At 43.3% G+C, this 18,959-nt stretch overlaps 1 protein-coding gene across 1 annotated transcript; it reads right to left on the bottom strand.

Moving 5' to 3' along the window:
- Positions 1 to 883: 883 nt before the first annotated feature.
- On the bottom strand, positions 884 to 16,675 carry LOC117704614 (uncharacterized). The gene is made up of 5 exons (XM_034496829.2): positions 16,537 to 16,675; positions 12,915 to 12,967; positions 11,397 to 11,523; positions 8,984 to 9,082; positions 884 to 4,274 (listed from the first exon to the last, which is right to left on the bottom strand). The coding sequence occupies exons 2-5, from the start codon at positions 12,945 to 12,947 to the stop codon at positions 2,587 to 2,589; spliced, it is 1,947 nt and encodes a 648-aa protein (XP_034352720.1). The 5' UTR covers positions 12,948 to 12,967; positions 16,537 to 16,675; the 3' UTR covers positions 884 to 2,586.
- Positions 16,676 to 18,959: the final 2,284 nt, after the last annotated feature.

Raw genomic sequence — 18,959 nt, forward strand, 5'->3', positions numbered from 1 at the left:
GGTACTCACGTCACCCCCACTCTCTTCTAGATCTACACTGTGAGCCGCCCTTCACCACATTGATGTCCATAGTCGTCATGTTCTTATGCAGGGTTTAATTGTTGTTGCTTGGCTTTGTTTTGTTTGAAACAAGGTTTTCTCTGTGTGACCTTGGGATGTCCTGGAACTTTCTCTGTAGACCAGGCTGGCCTCCTCAGTGCTAGAATCAAGGTGTGCACCACCACCTGGCTGGATCTTATGTCTTAAGTAATGTCATACTTTGTGGTGCTTTGAATAAAAATCACCGCCCCCCCCATCGACTCAGGGAATGGCATTATTGGGGATGTGGCCTGAGTGGAGTATGTATGGCTTTGTGGGAGAAGTGTGTTACACGGGGTGGGCTTGTAAGTTTTTGAAGCCCAAGCAAGGCTTAGTGTCTGTCTCCCTGCTGCCTTGGGTCAAGATGTAGAATTCTTAGCTACTCTCTAGAACCATGTGTTCTGGATGCTGCTATGCTTCCCAACATAATGGGCTAACCCTCACAATTGTAAGCCAGCCCCACTTAAGAGTTGCTGGGGTCATTGTTATCTTTTCACAGCAACATAAAACCCTAAGTAAGACAGACCTCCATGTAATGAATATTATGTATGCCTATAGGAATTAAATAGCTTGGATTGCTGTCTTTCATCCCCATCAATGAGCTTCCTTTAAATCTCATGAGGTTCTGGATGGCCTGTGACAACACCACTTACTGGTTGAATGCTATTCATTCCCTTGTCTTTTTTTTTCTTCATGTGTACGTAGTGCTGCTGTTTGTGTGGGAAGTGGTGTGCATACAGAGATGCACAAGAGACCAGTAAGACAAAATCAGAAGTGTCAAAGCAACGCAAAATAAAACAGAAAGTTCACAAAAATACCACTAAGTTTATTTTGCATTGGCCAGCTACTCCTGGGCCCAGTGAGACAGCATTGGAGAAAACAGATTTTTATTCGCTAGCAGGTGTCAATTATAGATAGTCCACTGGTTAGGGATGGGAGCCCATGATCCCCCACCCCTCATTGTTGAGACTGTCTCTCTTGAACCTGTACATACTGCACAGTCTCTGAGAGTTCATATGTGTATCTGTAGTGTCTGGAAGTAGTCACCATTTCCTTGAAGACACCCATCCCCTCTGGCTCTTCCAATCTTTCTGCCTTCTCTTGTCTGTAGATCCCTGAGCCTTTAGGCTTGTGTTTTTGTTTATTTTGCTTTTCTTCTCCAGGATACCCTGGAATTCATTACATATAACCTGGGCTTGCCTTAAATGTCTGGTAATTCTCCTACCTCAGCCTCTCATATTCTGGAATTAGAGGCAAAAGTCACCAAACCTAGCTTCAATCCTTAAAGGAAAGAACTCTTTGAATTGTAGGCATCCAAAATTTTCTCCCAGACATTAGAGCCTTCCAGGCTTTGTTACTGCTGCTGCTGCAGAACAAAGGTGAGGCAGGTCCTTCGTGTGGAGCCCTCACAGTTTAACTATCAGTGTTCTGTGCCCTAACCACGCAGGGAGGACAGGACAACTTTTCTTCCAATAACTTCTGGGACATCCTGGAACATGCTCTACAAACTCAGTCAATTTGACTGTTATAATGCTGAGAAAAGGTTGTCAGGAGACTTTTCTCCCTAGATTTCTAAGGATAGGAGACATTCTCAACAGAATATCTTCTCTGAACAACTGACTTCCCAAATTCTCATTCCAAAGGGTTTCTTGGCATAAACAGTATTCTGATGTTCATCAAATCCCAGGGCCAATTAAAGTTCCCACATTCTTTTAAGTCAGTCTTCCCAATCAGTTCTCTGATGTTCGGTAACATTTTCATACAGTGGCTTGTCCTCCTTTGCATGCACATGACTCATGATGATTGTGGGTTTTCTGATGTTGTGTAAGCTCACCATTTACAATAAAAGCTTTTTACCGAGTCTTCACATTCACAGGGTCTCAGACTTAGATGGACTCTCTGATGAGCATCAAGAGCTGAGCTAATTCTGTAAATGTTCCCACATTCCTTGCACTCATAGTGTTTGACACATGCATGCATCTTTTATGTTGAAGAGGGCCCCAGCTACACTTGAAGGTCTTTCCACTGATAGGGTTTCCTACCAGTTGAATTTGCCACTGTGCATGAAAGCTGAACTAAGTCTAAACATTCACCTTATATTCATGGGCTTTCTCACTAGTAGGACTTCTCTGATATTACAGATGGCTTAGAATTACTGTAGGCCTTTCCATGTTCCTTATATCATTAAGACTTCTTATTAATATTATATTTAGAATGTCAAAACAAATTTCATATTCAACTGAAAGTCTTTCCACATTCTTAACAGTGGTAATGTTTTTATGAGTGTGAATTCTTTGATGTACTTTAAGGTATCTACCACACATAAAGTACTTCCCATATTGTTTACATTCATGACAATTCTTGCCAGTATGGATTCTATTATGTCTAAGAATTTTGTAAAGATATTCAAAAGCTTCCCCATATTCATTACACTGAATGGGCTTCTCACCAGTATGGATTGCCTGATGAATTCTAAGCTTTGTTCCACAAACAATGTCTGTTCATTGTTCAATCTTCCATGCACTGAAAGAATTTCACATCAGTATGACTTCTCTGATGTTTATTGAGTTGGGACTTACATCTGAAGGCTGACCCACACAGCCCGCATTCAAATGGTTTCTCTCCAGAATGAATGTTCTGATGCTGAATGAGGTACGCCAGAACAACAAAGGCCTTTCCACATTCCTGACATTTAAAAGGTTTCTCATCAGAATGAATTTTCCGATGGTGGAACAGGCTTGATCGATGAATAAACGCTTTCCCACACTCATTGCATTCATATGATTTCACACCAGCATGGACAGCACCATGTTGAATGAGGTTGGAGTCACGCTTGAAGGACTTCCCACATACCTTGCATTCAAAGGGTCTTGTACTTGTATGAACAATTTTATGGCTATTAAGTTGACTGGGAAGAAGAAAAGCCTTTCCACATTCTTTACATTCAAAAGGTCTCTCACCACTGTGAGATTTCTGATGATGAATGAGAAGTGTATTAAGTCTAAAGAACTTCCCACATTCTTCACACTGGAAGGGTTTCTTCCCAGTGTGAATACTCTCATGTTCAGTTAATTTTGACCTTTGACGAAAGCATTTCCCACATTCCTTGCACTGATAGGGTTTCCCATCAGTATGAATTGTGAGATGTTTATTAAGTTGGTACTTATTTGGGAAGGCTGACCCACAGAGTTTACACTTGAAAGGATTCTCTTCAGTGTGAGTTTTCTGATGCTCAGAAAGGTATACCTGAAGCCGAAAAGCCTTGCCACATACATTGCACTCCAAGTATTTCTCTTCCATGTGCGTTTTCTGATGCTCAGAAAGGTATAGTTGAAGCCGGAAAGCACTCCCACACACATTACATTCAAAGGGTTTCTCACCAGTATGAATGCGCTGGTGTTTAACAAGGTGTCTGGCCGTTCTGAATTTCTTGCCACATTCCTCACATTCAAATGGCTTCTCTTCACTATGACTACTCTGGTGCCTAGTGAGGTGAGCCAGAACAATGAAGCCTTTCCCACAATCCTTACACTGAAAAGGTCTCTCACCGGAATGAATTTTCTGATGGCGCACAAAACTTCTATGTCGTTTAAAAGCTTTCCCACACTCACTACATTCATATGGTTTTACATCTGCATGAATAATCCTATGTTCAACAAGGCTGGAGACACGGTTGAAGGATTTCCCACATTCCCTGCATTCAAATGGTTTTTCACCTGTATGAATGGTTTTATGGTACTTCAGTAGGTTGGGATGTTGTTCATTATGACTGAAAGGTTTCTCACCACTGTGAGACTTCTGATGTCTTGTAAGCTGTTGGGGGAGTCTGAAGACCTTCCCACATTCGTGGCATTTATAGGGCTTCTCTCCAGTGTGAATACTCTGATGCTGAGTAAGAGTTGACCTACAACCAAAGCACTTCCCACACTCTTTACATTCATATGGTTTTTCTATGTTGTGAGCAAGAGTCTGGCTGGTATAAGGAGGCATTTCTTCCTTGGTAGTAACCTTTTCATCAGCATCTCCTTGACAATCCTGAAATCCACGGAATGTACTATAGGTAGGGCCATTACTAAACTTGGAGCACTTGAGGTCAAAAGTTCTACTTAATTGTTTTATGCTCTGTTTGGGAAATTCTCTATTATTAATAGGACTTTCTGGGGATATATTTTCAGCATCATAATCTGTCTCCAAATCTGAAAGAAAAAGAGAAAGCAAGAATACTTTATTTTCTGGTAACACACATACACACATTTTCCTAACAAAATCCATTAAATGAATGGCCAGGCTCTAAAGTAATATCTGAGAAGCTGAACAGGAGCAAGGAGAGCAGCAGTAAGCAAAGTTTATGTAAGACAATACAATTTATAGTAGAATAGGTTGGACATGGGAAGACATGTCTGTAGTGAGAATTCTGATTTCTTTAAAAACACAGAAATGTTATGGGAATATGTTTTTGTTTGTTTGTTTCCTTTGTAACAGCCCTGGTTGTTGGGGAGTTGTTTTGTAGATCAGGCTGACCTCGAACTCACAAGAGATCCACCTGGCTCTGTCTCCCAACTGCTAGGATTAAACATATATGCCACTACCCCCAGCATATGTTTTTAATCCCAGGCATAGGATATGGGGCTACTTCAGATTGTCCACAGCAACAGGCTATGATTTGCCTCGTGCTATGGCAGGAGCTTGATTTTGCCAGCTATAGATAGTTTTTGCAAGTCTATGGGAATCTTGAGAGGAGATATGAATGCTCCAGCACCCAGGGGTGCTGAGGAAGCTGCTGCTCCTGCTGATCTTGTGGTCTGTCAAGTGGTTGTACACAAAGAGGGAAAAATATCCTGGATATCCTGGCAGCCAAGATCAAACTTGCCCCAAGATACTCGAAGCCCTTAATCAGCAGTCTATCTGATGTCTAAGAATATCAACATATCAACACTCCTTCTCCCTCTAGCCTTCTTTCTTTCCTAGTATTTGGCAATTGGAAGGATGGGATAATGGTGAAAAAGGGTTGTAGAAAAAGAAACCCAGACAGTAGCCAAAAGTCTGTCTACAGGTCTGCTTAACCAGTTTATAACTGTACTGAAATAAAACATGTTTATTTGCATACTATTTGAAATACACAGTTAGCAATCAGACATTTCCACCAACCTGTCCTTGGGGACCTAGCAGCAGCAACTTAGGTCATCACCTACAGCTACCAGGTGTGCCAGGTGTGGTCCATAAAAGGCCCCAGCCACCCCAGCTTGCTCTCCCATTCTGTCTTTCTCTCAATCTGTCTTGTTCATCTCTTTTCCTGTCTTCTCTCTCTCTCTCTCTCTCTCTCTCTCTCTCTCTCTCTCTCTCTCTCTCTCTCTCGTCCCCACTGGAGACAGCCTTTCAATTGCACCCATGCAGCTGGTCTCTGCTACTCTGTGGGTTCTTTTTCCCACCCTTTATCCCCCAGTTTCACCCCCTAACACTAGATAGGAGAGAAAGTAGGATAGAGAGAGAAAGAAGGATGGAGGGACGGAGGAAGAAAGAGAGACAGAAAGAAAGAGAGAGAGAGAGAGAGACCCCTGAATCTAATTCCTTTCCCACCTATCCCTCCCAGTTTCCAGCCCAATCCCTTCAAAAGTTTCTTCCAACCATTCCTCCCTCAGTTCCCCATCAGTGTGCTTAAATAGTCCCTCTCCCAGTTTTCCCAATGCTAGCAGCTCCAAACTGTAACAAGTGTTCTAGCCTATCTGTGCGGCTCAGCTTCTCCTGACTCTACTGTCTCCTAACAATGTCTTCTGTCCCAACAGCCTTCTCCTCTCACTCTGCTCAATCTCCTTTCTCAGCTTCTGCTTTATATCCTATACTGAAGGTCATAGGGTCAAGTAGTCTAACAGCTAAGATTTCTTAAAAGGCCAGTTGACTAGCAAGACATACACCTTAACCCTAACCACCAATGAACTTCTTACACTCGATCAAGTGTGTGGTATAATGTCTTAGCTACATACCTTAGCACAAGCCTGCCAAAGGTACCCACAACTTGCCCTTTTATCCTAACCTACATCCTTTGGTAAAGGTTTCTGAACCAAATCCTGAGGGGAGAAAAACACTATACCCAACAAAGACAAGACCAGACTTCGGCACTTAGAATCACAGTCTTCCCAACAGCACATGCATAAGTGAAAACACAGTACAAGTTAGGGCAGTATGTGTACACTAGAGCCAAGCAAGCCTACCTCTGCAGGCCCTGAGTATTGCAACATAGCTGAAGCAAAAACATTAAAGTAGCTTTCAGACATATGATGAAAGATTAACGAGGAAGAAATCCCATGATGGGATCTATGAACACACAGACAGTGGAAGGAAAGGAATGAAACAGTTCACGACCTGAAAGCAGAATTAGAATCAATAAAGAAAAACAAAACTGACATACGTCTTTAATTGAAAAACTTAGGAACTCAAACAGGAACCTCAGAGGCAAGCCTCACCAACACAATACAAGAAAGGGGCTGGAGAGATGGCTCAGCAGTTAAGAGCACTGACTGCTCTTCCAGAGGTCCTGAGTTCAATTCCCAGAAACCACATGGTGGATCACAACTATCTGTAATGGGATCTGATGCCTTCTTCTGGTGTGTCTGAAGACTGCTACACTATACTCATATAAATAAAGTAAATCTTTAAAAAAAGAAAAAAGAGAGACAGTAAAGAGAATCTGGGACATTATAGACACAATAGAAGAAATGAAGACTTCATGAAAAAAAAAAAAAAAAAAGCCCTGCCCAAATCATCCAGGAGATCAGGTACACAATGGAAAGACAAACTCTAGGAATAAGACTAGAAGAAGGAGAAGAAACTCAAAGGACAACAGAAATATTTTCAACAAAATCATAGAAAAGTCCCCTAAAGAATAACATGCCTATTAAGGTACAAGAACGATGCGGGACACCAGTAGACTGAACAAACGAAGGTCCCCTCAGCACATGATAACAAAAACAGTAAACATATAGGACAAAGAAAGAATATGAAAAACTGCAAAGGACACAGACCAAGAATAAAGGCAACCTATTCGAATAAACATGGCTTCCTCTTGGAAGCTTGAAAAGTCAGAAGGGAATGGACACACACTTTACCTAGTCTGAGAGACTACAGATGCTATTCCCAGCAAAACTTTCTATTACCAATAGTCATAAAAACTGCATGATATTGGTATAGAAACAGACAGGTTGATCAATGGAATCGAATTAAAGACCCAGAAATAAACTCACATACCTATGGACACTTGATTTTTGACAAAGAAGCCAAAACCATACAATGAAAAAAGGAGAGCATCTTCAACAAATGGTTGTCCAGACTCTCCAAACCTACTCAGGAAAGTACATCAAGGTTACTTAGAACAATAAACAACTGAAGAAGATCAAAGGAATGGAAATTGGAAAGGTCAAAGTATCTTGATTTGCAGACAATGTGACAGCATACATAAGTGACCCTGAAGATTCCAATGGGGAACTCCTACAACTGATAAACCCATTCAGCAAAGAAGCTGGATACAAATGAACTCACAACAATCAGTAACTTTCCTAGGTTCAAATGACAAATGGACTGAGAAACAGAAAGAAATCACAGAAACAACACCTTTCACTATAGCTTCAACTAATATACAACATCATGGGGTAATTCTAACCAAGCAAGTCAAAGACTTGTATGATAAAAATGGTAAGACATTGAAGAAAATTGAAGATATCAGAAGACAGAAATATCTTCCATTCTCATGGATCATTAGAATTAATATAGTCAACTTGGTAATCCTACCAAGAGCAAGCTACAGATTCAATGCTATCTCCATCAAAACTCCAGCACAACTCTTCACATGCAATGAAAAGCCAACTTTAATCTAAAAAAAAAAATCCCAAGATAGCTAAAAATAATTCTGAATGATAAGAGAACTACAGGAGGTATTACCATCTCCAAAATCAAGTTGTACTACAGAGCTACAGTAATAAAAACAACACGGTATTAGCACAAAAACAAATTGATCAAGGGAAATGAATTGAAGACATAAATCCACACACCTATGGACACCTGAGAGTTGATAAAGAAGCCAGAAATATATACTGGAAAAAAGACAGCGTCTTCAACAAATGAGGCCAGTCAAAAAGTATAGCTGCATGTACAAGAATGCAAATAGATCCATGCTTATCACCCTGTATAAAACTTTACTCCAAATGGATCAAAGATCTCAATGTAAAACCAGATACACTGAACTTGATAGAAGAGAAAGTGGGGAATAGACTTGAACTGAACGACACAGGGAAACATGCTCTGACCAAGGAATCATAGACACGGGCAGAATTAATAATTGGGGTATTGTGAAACTGAAGAGCTCTTGCACAGCATAGGACACTGTCATTTGGACAAAGCGGCAGCCTACAGAAGGAAAAAAAAATTTAACAACTACATATCCAACATAGACTTAATATATAAAATATATACAGAACTAAAAAAAATCTACATAGCTATAAAAAAACTCAATTAGAAAATAGGATATAGATCTCAACAGAGAATTCTCAACAAACTCAATTGGCTGAGACACCTATAACTCCATCCCAGGGAGCTGGCCCTCTCTATGGCCTCTGTGGACACCTGCACACATGTGTGCACACACACAACCAATAATGAGATACTTGTAAAGGTTACAGAGAGGGCACCTGCTCCAGTGGGAGGGAAGAAAAGAAGAACTGAAAGTGACTCATGAAACAGAAGCCCCTCTGACAGCTTCTGCTCTGACCTTGACTTCCTTCCCAGGCTCAGGCATGTTTCCCACAGACCCTGGGGCTTTGAAGGAAGTTTGCCACATCCAGTGTCAGCTCTGTGGAGCCTCTCTGACCACATGCAGTGCCTGGCAGGGCTGCAGGCTCACCTCACTCTTACTCACCTGGGCTCAGCCTGTCTGTTTCTTCCTTCACAGCCATCCAGGGCTCTTTCTCCTGCTCTAGTAAGGTGATCAGATCTGGCTTGGAAATGCAACTTCCCACTTAAAAGAAAGAAAGAAGTGGCTCATTGTGTATACACACTTATTTATTTTTTTCTTTATTGAGACTCAATCTAATAATCCCAGGATGTCCTAGAACATGATAAGTAGACCCAGCTGGCCTTGAACTTAGTTGATCTGCTTACTCTGCCTCCCAAATGCTGGGACTGAAGGTGTGTGCCACCATGCCCTGCCTGTGTAGACTTTAAAAATACAGACTTATTTATTATAAGGTCTATACAGGTTGGCACAGTGGATCATGCCTGTGAGCCCAGTAGGTGGGGCAATGAGCCAGGCCCTCTGGGCTGCAATGCAAGACCCTTGGGTCCAAAAAAAGAAATAAAAAATTCTAAAAGCCAAAATAATGCTTTAGAAAGACTTCAGAGAAGAAGAGAAGAAACAACCTGGGCAAGAAACCAGCTGTTTCAAACTAGGGTTTTAATATCCTTTAAATGCAGATAGGGGCTTGTCGCTTAAGAGGAGACCATAACTAACTGAGGAGTGAGAACATGAACCCGTAGGCTACACTGTCTAGTGTACAGACATCCTCCAGCTCGCTAATAATGCCATTTATTTTGGCAAGTCCTGTAACATTCTATGCTCAGTTTTCACATTTAATAACTGGGAATGGAGACACACACACAGAGTCACACTCTTGAAGAGTGAAAACAGGCAGATAAGAAGTGCTAGGCTGGATTTAATTTCATAGCAAGTTCAAAGACAGCCTGCAGCTTTGGACTTGCTATGAAGACCTGGCACTAGAGAAAAGCTTTAGTAATAACAAAAGATAAAAATTTACATTGAGTTCATTCTATTTATGTGATAGGGTTGTTAAATACTATATTCAAATACTTTGACGATTCTGACATATACTAATACAAAATCATTATTTTTTTAACTTTTCCTGTATTTGTTTAGTAATGCTAGGGCCTTGAGCATCATGGGGACATGTTCTATCCCAGCCATGTAAATTGTTATCAATATTGTTTTTCATGTTGCCTTTGTTAACATTTATACCTCATTCTTACAGATTTGCTCCTTGAAAAGACAAACGTCGCAGGGCAGTGGTGGCACACGCCTTTAATCCCAGCACTTGGGAGGCAGAGGCAGGTGGATTTCTGAGTTCGAGGCCAGCCTGGTCTACAGAATGAGTTCCAGGACAGCCAGGGCTACACAGAGAAACCCTGTCGGAAAAAAAAACAAAAAAGAAAAAGAAAAGACAAACGTCACACCATACAATGTCCACTACAAAGCAGGTAAAGGAAGGGTTCACTGAAGAAAACAGAATGTGTTCACTTCTGTTTTGAGTCAACTCTATTGATTCATTTAGTTGTGCATGTACAGGATATGGATGTGTTCATGAGGGTGTGTGTAGGTATGCATGCATGCATTTATGTGTCTATAGGCCAGAGACCGCTGTTATATGTCTTTGTTGGTTGATCTAGACGTTAGTTTTTGAGACATGGTTTCTCACTGAACCTAGAGCTCACTGAGAGGAGCAAAAAGGGATGGTAAAGCAGGCGCTTCATGAAGTCCTATTCTCAATTCAACGAACTTTACATTCTTCCTTTTGGAAGAAAGAGGAAACTAGCTCCGTCTTTTAAACTTCTACCGATTAAATTTTATTTTATGTGTATGTGAGGATCTGTCTGCATGTATGACTGAGCACCACATAAATGCATGTTACCCATGGAAAATAGAATAGGGCATTACATCCCCTCAAACTGGAGTTACACATGGTTGTAAGCCACCTTGTGGTGCTGGGAATTGAACCTGGATCCTTTACGTGAGCAGCTGGTTCTCTTAACTACCAAGCTATTTCTCTGGCACTTGATTCTATTTGTGGATCCATCTGCTTATTTATTTCATTTAATGATTGATTTTGTTTTGATTTTCTTTGATAGAAGGCATCAGATTCCTGGACTTACACCTGGCTGTGAGCCTCTGTGGTGCTGGGAATTGAACCTGGATCCTTTACATGAACAGCTGGTTCTCTTACCCACCAAGCCATCTCTCTAGCCAAGACTCTATTTATGGATTTATCTCTTTATTTACTTTATTTATGTGTGTGTCTTATTTTCTTTGAAACAAGGCCTCACCCTGTAGACTAGGCTGCTCTGGAACTCAGATGTATCTGAGGGTGATGTTGCACTCAGAACAATCTTCCTGTCTCAGCATTCTCAGTGAAGCAATAACAGGACTTGGTCACCACCCCAGCTTCAGCTACCACTGGAAAATGGTACTGTCCTTTAATTCCAAGTGAGGAAAGCACACAGTGTATGGGACACATCCCCCATTCATGACACACAGGCCTTACCAACTCTGACGAGGTTGCTGTAGGTCTCCAACATCGTGTCCCTGTATAAGATCTTCTGAGTAGCATCCAGGCAGGCCCACTCCTCCTGAGAGAAGTCAACAGCCACATCCCTAAATGTCACTGACCCCTGAAAGAGCAAACACAAGGAGACTGAAATTGGGGAAGCTTTTAAGATGGAAAAACAGAAGGGAAAGGACTCAAGCGTGGGAAGGGAGCCATAAGGAAATGCTCAAGGCACCTGACTGCACGAGCTCCCCTAAACGACGGCTGTGCATATCCACCTACATATCCAATAACTGTGCCTCTCCACTCCATCCTCATCCTTCAGGTTATCCCCACAAAGGAGAAATGTCACCTGGGTCAGGGAAATTACACAACGAGTGCTGTGGGCACTTGAGTTTACTTTACTGTAAGGGTCTGTGATTTGGATATGACACTCCAGATTCAAATAGTGAGCAACAGCAAAGAGTTTATTCTGCAGAGAACCTACATGCAGGGGTCCACCATAATTCACGATGGAAGACAGAAGCGTGGACTTTGTGGAGTCAATTTAAAGCCTCTTAGGGTAGGAGTGAGTGACTTTTACCTTTGTTTCCCTTGATTGGTTGGCTCTATCTCCAGGGGTCCGGGTGCCTTTGTGATTGGTTAAGGTTCTTGGGCATTTGAGGAACTTTTGCTGATCAACTATACTTGGCTACAGCTAGGTAACCACCCACAAGGGGTGGATTTCCCTGAAATTAGACTTTTTAGTTGTGGAAAACAGAACCTTAGGCATAGTCTCCCGAACTGCCAGTTTGCAGCCTGTCAAGAAGTCAGCCTGGCTCTGGCTAACTCTGCCCACTCAATAAGATCACATGGCATCCTTAAGATTTTTTTTTTTTTGTCATGAGAATGATTTTTATATACTAGGTGTATAAAATATGTATGAGTACATGTTATGTGCATGTAAAGTTTAACAATTTTCTTTCACAACAAATGAAAACAAAACTTTCCAGGTGACAATGTGTCTCAGGTCTTCCCTGACTCTAGAGACTACAATCACCTCCCTATCACAGCCCAAATAACCTTTCCCTCTGATACCTGAACTCCCTCCTACACCCTCCTCAAGCAGGTCACCTCTTCACACACATGCACAGGGGACACTCATACCCTGGGTCATCAGCCTGACAGCACCACAGATGTCAATCAGGTTTCCCAGTGCAGTCAATGAGACCATCACCTCCAAGCTCAGAAGCCCCCAAAGCCCATGTCCCTGTGGGACTGACACCTCTGCTGCAGCGACAGTCCTCCCTCACCACAGACCAAGCAGAGAGCACATGTGCAGGAATGTATTCAAAGACAACCCCAGTACCAGCTGGGAAGAGGCTCAGACAGGAAGTGCTCAGACCTGCTAACCCTCACTGTAAAGGGGCAGACTGGGATGGGGGATTCTGGATCCCTGGGAAGCTTCAAGAGGGAAAGACAACGAGTCACCTAACCTGAAAGTCCCCCTATGTCAAGGAGAGACATACAACTTACACAGACCATGTGTTGAGAATTGGAGTTGGCCATTCTTCTTCAGGCTTCCTACCCTGGGGACAAAAAGAAAACCTTTCATTGGATTGTGACTTGATGTTCCCAGACTGACTTTGTCACTGTGATTTCAACAACTCCATTTATTTCTCCTGCATCCCCACTCACTCTCTCCCCTCCCACGGCTCACAGCCTCCTACACACAAATCAGAAGCACACAGGAGTCTACACAAAGCCAATCCTCTCCTAACCCCAGACAACCCATTGCAAAGGGGTCATGTCAGGGTGGGAGTGCAGAGCAGACATGTCTGCCTTGAACTTCCTCCAGAAGATGCCAGCAGAAGGGACCCACCTTCCACCCTGAGATCCAGCTAGCCCTGCACCTGGGCTGCTCCTGCTACTGTGAGCAGACCTTCCTACTGGAACCCCACCTATCAAGGCTGCCAGGGGCTTACAGCATCCAAATGGCACCTCCTTTGAAAACTCAGGGCTCAAGCACAGCAAGGCTGGAGGGGCTGCAGCTGCAATGCTCAGGCAGGGTCCAGCCTTCTGTCCCCACTTTCAGTAAATGGGACTGTGCACCATGAACACTTTCCTGAGAGCCTTCGCTCATCTATGATAACACTTATGTTGTATTAATTAAGCCATGATCCTTTATGAAGGTAAGTAGCTATAACACATTCTGTCACAGGAAGTGAGTGTGTGTTTCCACCTTTCCATATCATGAGATATTTTGAACAAAATAATACTAGATTTGTTCTGGGTGTCCTAGGTCTTTTGATCCTGAACTGGGTTTCTCAGCCGCAGCATGGCTGACACAACTGTTCTGTCTTGGGCTGTGTGAGGACCAGCTTGTGCTCTGTACTACACTCAGCAGCACTGACCCTCTACTCACAAGCTCTGAGCAGCACACACAACCCCAGACCTCCCTAAGATGCTGCCCCAGGGAGCAGCCATCACCAAATGGGGATCCAGGGCCCTAGCCAACAGGTCTAAGCCTTGGTTCAATACACTGTGGGACTGTTCATCTGTTTTTGAGACAGTCTCCTGTATTCCAGGCTGGCCTTGGACACCTAATGCTCCTTCCCCCTTCTCCCTCTCAAGTACACATCTGATCACCTTATGAAATTTTACAGTTTTGTCTGCACACAATATTTACATATGGATTTTCCTTCTTTCTTTATCCTTCCTTCCCGCCCACCTCTGCATACACCAGGCTAGCCAGCCTGCCAGGGATTCTCTTGTCTCCACCCCAGTCTTGCCACAGCAGGGCTGGGACTGCAGACATGCACTGTTGCATCTGGCACTGCATAGTTCCATGCTTGCATGCACTGAGCACCTCCACCACACACATTTCCGCATTCTCTGACATTTACACTACTGTACATGCTATACACTTCCAAGAGACACGTACTCTTGCTTTCATTCCAGCATCATTTCCACAGCTGTGATACCGACCCCACCCACAGACGACTGGACAAAGCACATGGAGAACGAGGCTCACACACAGCGAACCATTTACTACAATATGGATGCACACGGAGAATAACAAGTGCAATAAGCTAAAGACAGAAAGACAAACGCTGGGGCAGGGGGATGGCTCAGAGGCTGAGAGCTGATATATATATATATTCTGCTTGAAACAGCTCTCCAAGAACTTCTCTCTTGCTATTCTAGACAAAGTCTCGGGATAGCTCATCTCTTGCAGATCATAAGCCCCGTCTTTATTTTCCATATCAATCAGTCATTTACTCCAGGTTCCCTTTTGCTTATCCTAAGAATCCCAGGACTCCAGCCCCTTAATTCTTGGGAGACAGCTTCCTTTTAACATTGCAAAAGAATTCAGAGACCTGGTACCTCTGTTAAGCACAGAAGATAAACTAGCTGGGTGGGACCCTGCCCTGCAGTTACCGTTTCTACCACCCCTGGGCCTAAATTACATATGTCCCAGGCTGACCTTGAACTCAGGAATCTGTAGGCACAAACAACTTAGTTGGGTAGGATCTCCTGCAATTACCACTCCCTAAATCTCTGTATTTCCTTCCTTAGAGTTTTCCCTATGAGTTGGCTCAAGGTGTAACTGTCTTGGTTCTTTTTAATTCATGAAGCCCCTCATATAATTCATATTGCATCTTTATTTTTTGAGAAATTATTTGTTTTTGAACCCCCGTTTTTAGAGTTCTTTTTCACAGCTTTAAGGACTGTCCTGACGGTCCCAGCATCTACCATTTTGCTGAGACAGTAGCTATACCTTAGTCTCCTGGACTCATGCACATGATTATAGAAACAAGCCTTAGACCCATAGCAGCCATCCACGCTGGCCCTGTCCCAGAGGCAAAAAAATCTGTAATGAACCCAAAACGGCCTCACAGAGCAACAACTAAAGCTCACCAAGCCCTTAGTATCTGGCGGCACTGCACTAACAGGCTTCACCACAGGCATCCTAAGGTTCAGGACAGGACCAGAGAGCCAGAAGGGGACAGAACCAAGACTCCAACCCGGTCAGCACAGATCCACATCCTCACGTTCAACCACAGCATTGCTCACCTGGATCTGACCAATGCTACCCATTTCATACAAACACACAGAGAATAGCCAGCCCTCAGAGGTACCAAATTCAGTGCTATCACGTTCCCACTCCCAAAATCCTCCCTGGTGAACAGATCATCCACAGCCTACATTCTTCCCTTGCTTTGAAAGAAGGCCTGTAAATGTCAAAGGCCATCTGATGTGTGACACCATCAAAATATGAATCGATTTAGCAAATTGGAGTTTGAAAGCCCAAAAGCTAAGCTCTGGAGGTTCCTATGTATAACCTCTTGGGAAAAGGAGGGAGTTGTAGAGAGCTGTCAAGGGTCATTGAAATGGTAATGTGAATACTAAGTAGAAAAGGGCAGGGACAATGTAAGGAACACAATGCTGGAGATATCAATTTACACGGACAATTACAATTCTATAGTCTAAAACTAAAACCTCATTTCTCGAACAGAAAGAGCACACTCATTCTTGAATCCACATGCTTCTCCAGTCCTCCTTTTGAAGGGCCGACTAGGGGAGCCTGGGGAAGCATGAGATCCCAGACTGTATCCAGAGCATCCTCAGTGCGCACTTTCCTTCACTTCCCTCGCCACGCATAAGGGTTAGAGCTCTCTCGACAAAGTCATGGAACTCAACAAGTACCCTCCCTCCTAGGCGACACCCGGGCCTCAAATGCTCCTCCCAAGGTCAAGTCTGAACCTCACGGAAAGCTTCCCTTCACACTCCGCACCTGACCTCTCCTGACTGAAGCTTGGTCCTCTGCTTCAGTCCCTGTGTCTGAGAGGAAGCAGGAGCAGAAAGCGACACGCACAGAGACCCAGATAATGCAAGAGCTCAAGGTGTGGATACACAGAGACACACGCGGGGTCGGTCTCTCTCTCTCTCTCTCTCTCTCTCTCTCTCTCTCTGTGTGTGTGTGTGTGTGTCTCTGTCTCTGTCTCTGTCTCTCTCTCTCTCTCTCTCTCTCTCTCTCTCTCTCTCTCTCTCTCTCTCTCACACACACACACACACACACACACACACACACACACACACACCCCACCCCACCGTCCGGACACACCCACTCCCAGCCCGCTGGCTCCCGCCTTACTCTGTGAAGACCTAAACCAGAAGCCTATGCGCTACTTCCAGAGCTGTGGTCCTGGAAAATACAGTTGTCACAAGCAAAGCCCTGGAGAAGCCCCGCACTTCCCCGAGATCCCGGCATGCAACTTGGGCCAGCCCATCCGAAAGCTGCGCCCAGTGGCTTGTGGGAGTTCCCACGGGGGTGCGCATTTAAAGGGGCGGCTCCCTCCTTTGATCAAAGGTACTTCCGGTTCTGCACCGAACTGATTTTTCTCTCCTGTAGAGGACAGAGGAGTCTAAATTCCCTGCTCTGGATAGAAAATGTGACTGAGGACCACATTGCTATGTATCAACAGAACTGTGTCCGTTAGACAGGCTAGACAATAAAACTAATAAAACTAGTCGCATTAAAAGTTCTGTAAATTGTCTAAACTCTTAAAGTATAGGTTTACCACATTAGATTTGAAAAGCTATGTGTTAACTACAGAAAATATGTTAAAGGTAAATATTGTGGCAGATTCAAAGTGACCATCTTCGCATAATCAAAAGAAAACGCAAGTCAATTATAAAATGGAGGCAGATTTGGGGGCAAAGAACATTGCCAGTGTAAAGAGGGCAAGTCATTAAGTAACAATAAACATGGCTGGGCGTGGTAGCATATCCCTTTTATCCCAGCAATGGGGAGGCACAGCCAGCTGCGCATCTGTGAGAAGAGGCCACCAAGGACTAAACAGTGAAACCCAGTCTAAGAACTAAAATACCCTCAGATGGTGGTGGCACATGCCTTTAATCGCCGCCCTAGAGTGACAGAGGAGGTGTCTGAAAAAAAAAAAAAACACAAAATAATTAAACAAACAAAGATAAACTCGGAGTACACTCCTACTGTCTCGAAAAGACTAAATAAACTAAAATTCAGAGGATACTCCTAAAGTCTCAAACACCTAACTAAATAAACGAACTCAGAGTATACTCTAATAGCACACCTTTAAACACGAAGAGGGGGAGGTCCTGCTGGAGCAATGGGGAATGACAGCAAAATCCACCATCACAGTCAAATGTTTTCAGTCTCAAAAACTGATAGAACAACACCCCCAAAAGCAACAGAGCGTAGCTGATTTGGACAGCATCTCAACTATGAAGGAAGTCAGAATAAAAATGGAGACACTAAAGCTTTAATGACAGGAGGGGCCTTGAAAGGAAAATGTTCTCCCACACACCTGTGGGAGAAATAAAAAGCTCATAACCTGGAGATGTTTCTATTAAAGCTTTCTTTTTTTAATCCTTTTTTCCTGGGGGGGGGCGGTCTATTACTTCATATATTTTGTATTGCACTTTTAAAAATTAAAGATTCTATCTATTTTAAGATATCCCACGGACAGATTACTAAGGTAGAGACTGTAGGCAAGGAGTCCCCTGCCAGACTCAGGTGACTGCTTCTGCAAAGCTTTCTGTTCTGTTTTGTTCTGTTTCGCTGGCTTCTGGATCATTGATAAACACACTTAGTTTTCTGTCATGCCAGTATATTCCAGTCTTCCTTTCTCTGCACAGTGTGATTTTGGTTGGTCTGCTCCATCTTTCCTGTGTACAAAGTTCTTTTCTTAGTGTTATCCCTTATCCCTCATGGAACAAAAAACTTAGATAATTATGCCCCCTTTTCTCTAAAGCTGATGTGTTGAAATTGGGGTAGCTGGGTACGTAACTAGAGAGATTAATGTCCACCATAAGTGTTTCCTTAGCTACAATAACTTGAATTCCTGCTGGGGTTCTGCAGGCCACACCCCCAGTCTCGGCTCTCAGCTCTTTCTGCCTTTGTCTCCTGCTCTGTGTGTGCATAGCTTCATCCCCCTCACACAAAGATGCATCTGTGCTTCTTTTCAAATATTCTTCTCTCCTGCGTCTAAAGGTGATAGTAGCCATGTGTTGAGAAGTCCCTCCATTCCCTTCCCCCTTCCTGATGGATCCTCACTTCACACCCACCCTCTTCTAGATCTATACTGTGAGTGACCCTCTCCACGCTGATTTCCATACTTCCATCATGTTCTTATGTAGGCTTTTGGTTACAGTTGTTCGTTTTGTTTTTTTGTTTGGTTTGGGCTTTAGTCTTTTCTAGACAAGATTTCTCTGTGTGGCCTTGGCTGTTCTTTGTGTTCCTCTGTAGACCAGGCTGGCCTCGAACTCAGAGATCTGCTGCCTGTGCCTCCTGGGTGCTCAGATTAAATGTGTGTGCTACATCTGGCTGAATCTTACATTTTAAATGTTAGGCCTCAATCTACTGAATATAAAGTATGCCTACCATAATCAGTGAGCCGGGGTAGCTGCCTTTCCTCCCATCAATGGTAAACTCTCTTTAAATCCCATGGAGTCATGGATGGCCTGTGACCACAACATATACTGAGTTCTGCTCAATCCCTTCTCTTTTATCATTGTTCATGTGTGTGTAGTGTGCAT

The sequence above is a fragment of the Arvicanthis niloticus genome, chromosome 1 (genome assembly GCF_011762505.2).
Source record: "Arvicanthis niloticus isolate mArvNil1 chromosome 1, mArvNil1.pat.X, whole genome shotgun sequence".
Lineage (NCBI taxonomy): Eukaryota > Metazoa > Chordata > Mammalia > Rodentia > Muridae > Arvicanthis > Arvicanthis niloticus.

What these genes read in the sequence shown, in the direction of transcription:
- LOC117704614 (XM_034496829.2), bottom strand. Translation starts at nt 12,947, where the DNA reads ATGGCCAACTCCAATTCTCAACACATGGTCTGT. An exon ending in ATTCTCAACACATGGTCTGT is followed by an intron (nt 11,524 to 12,914) that starts GTAAGTTGTATG and finishes TTGCTCTTTCAG; the next exon opens with GGGTCAGTGACATTTAGGGA. An exon ending in AACAGACAGGCTGAGCCCAG is followed by an intron (nt 4,275 to 8,983) that starts GTGAGTAAGAGT and finishes TTTTTCTTTCAG; the next exon opens with ATTTGGAGACAGATTATGAT.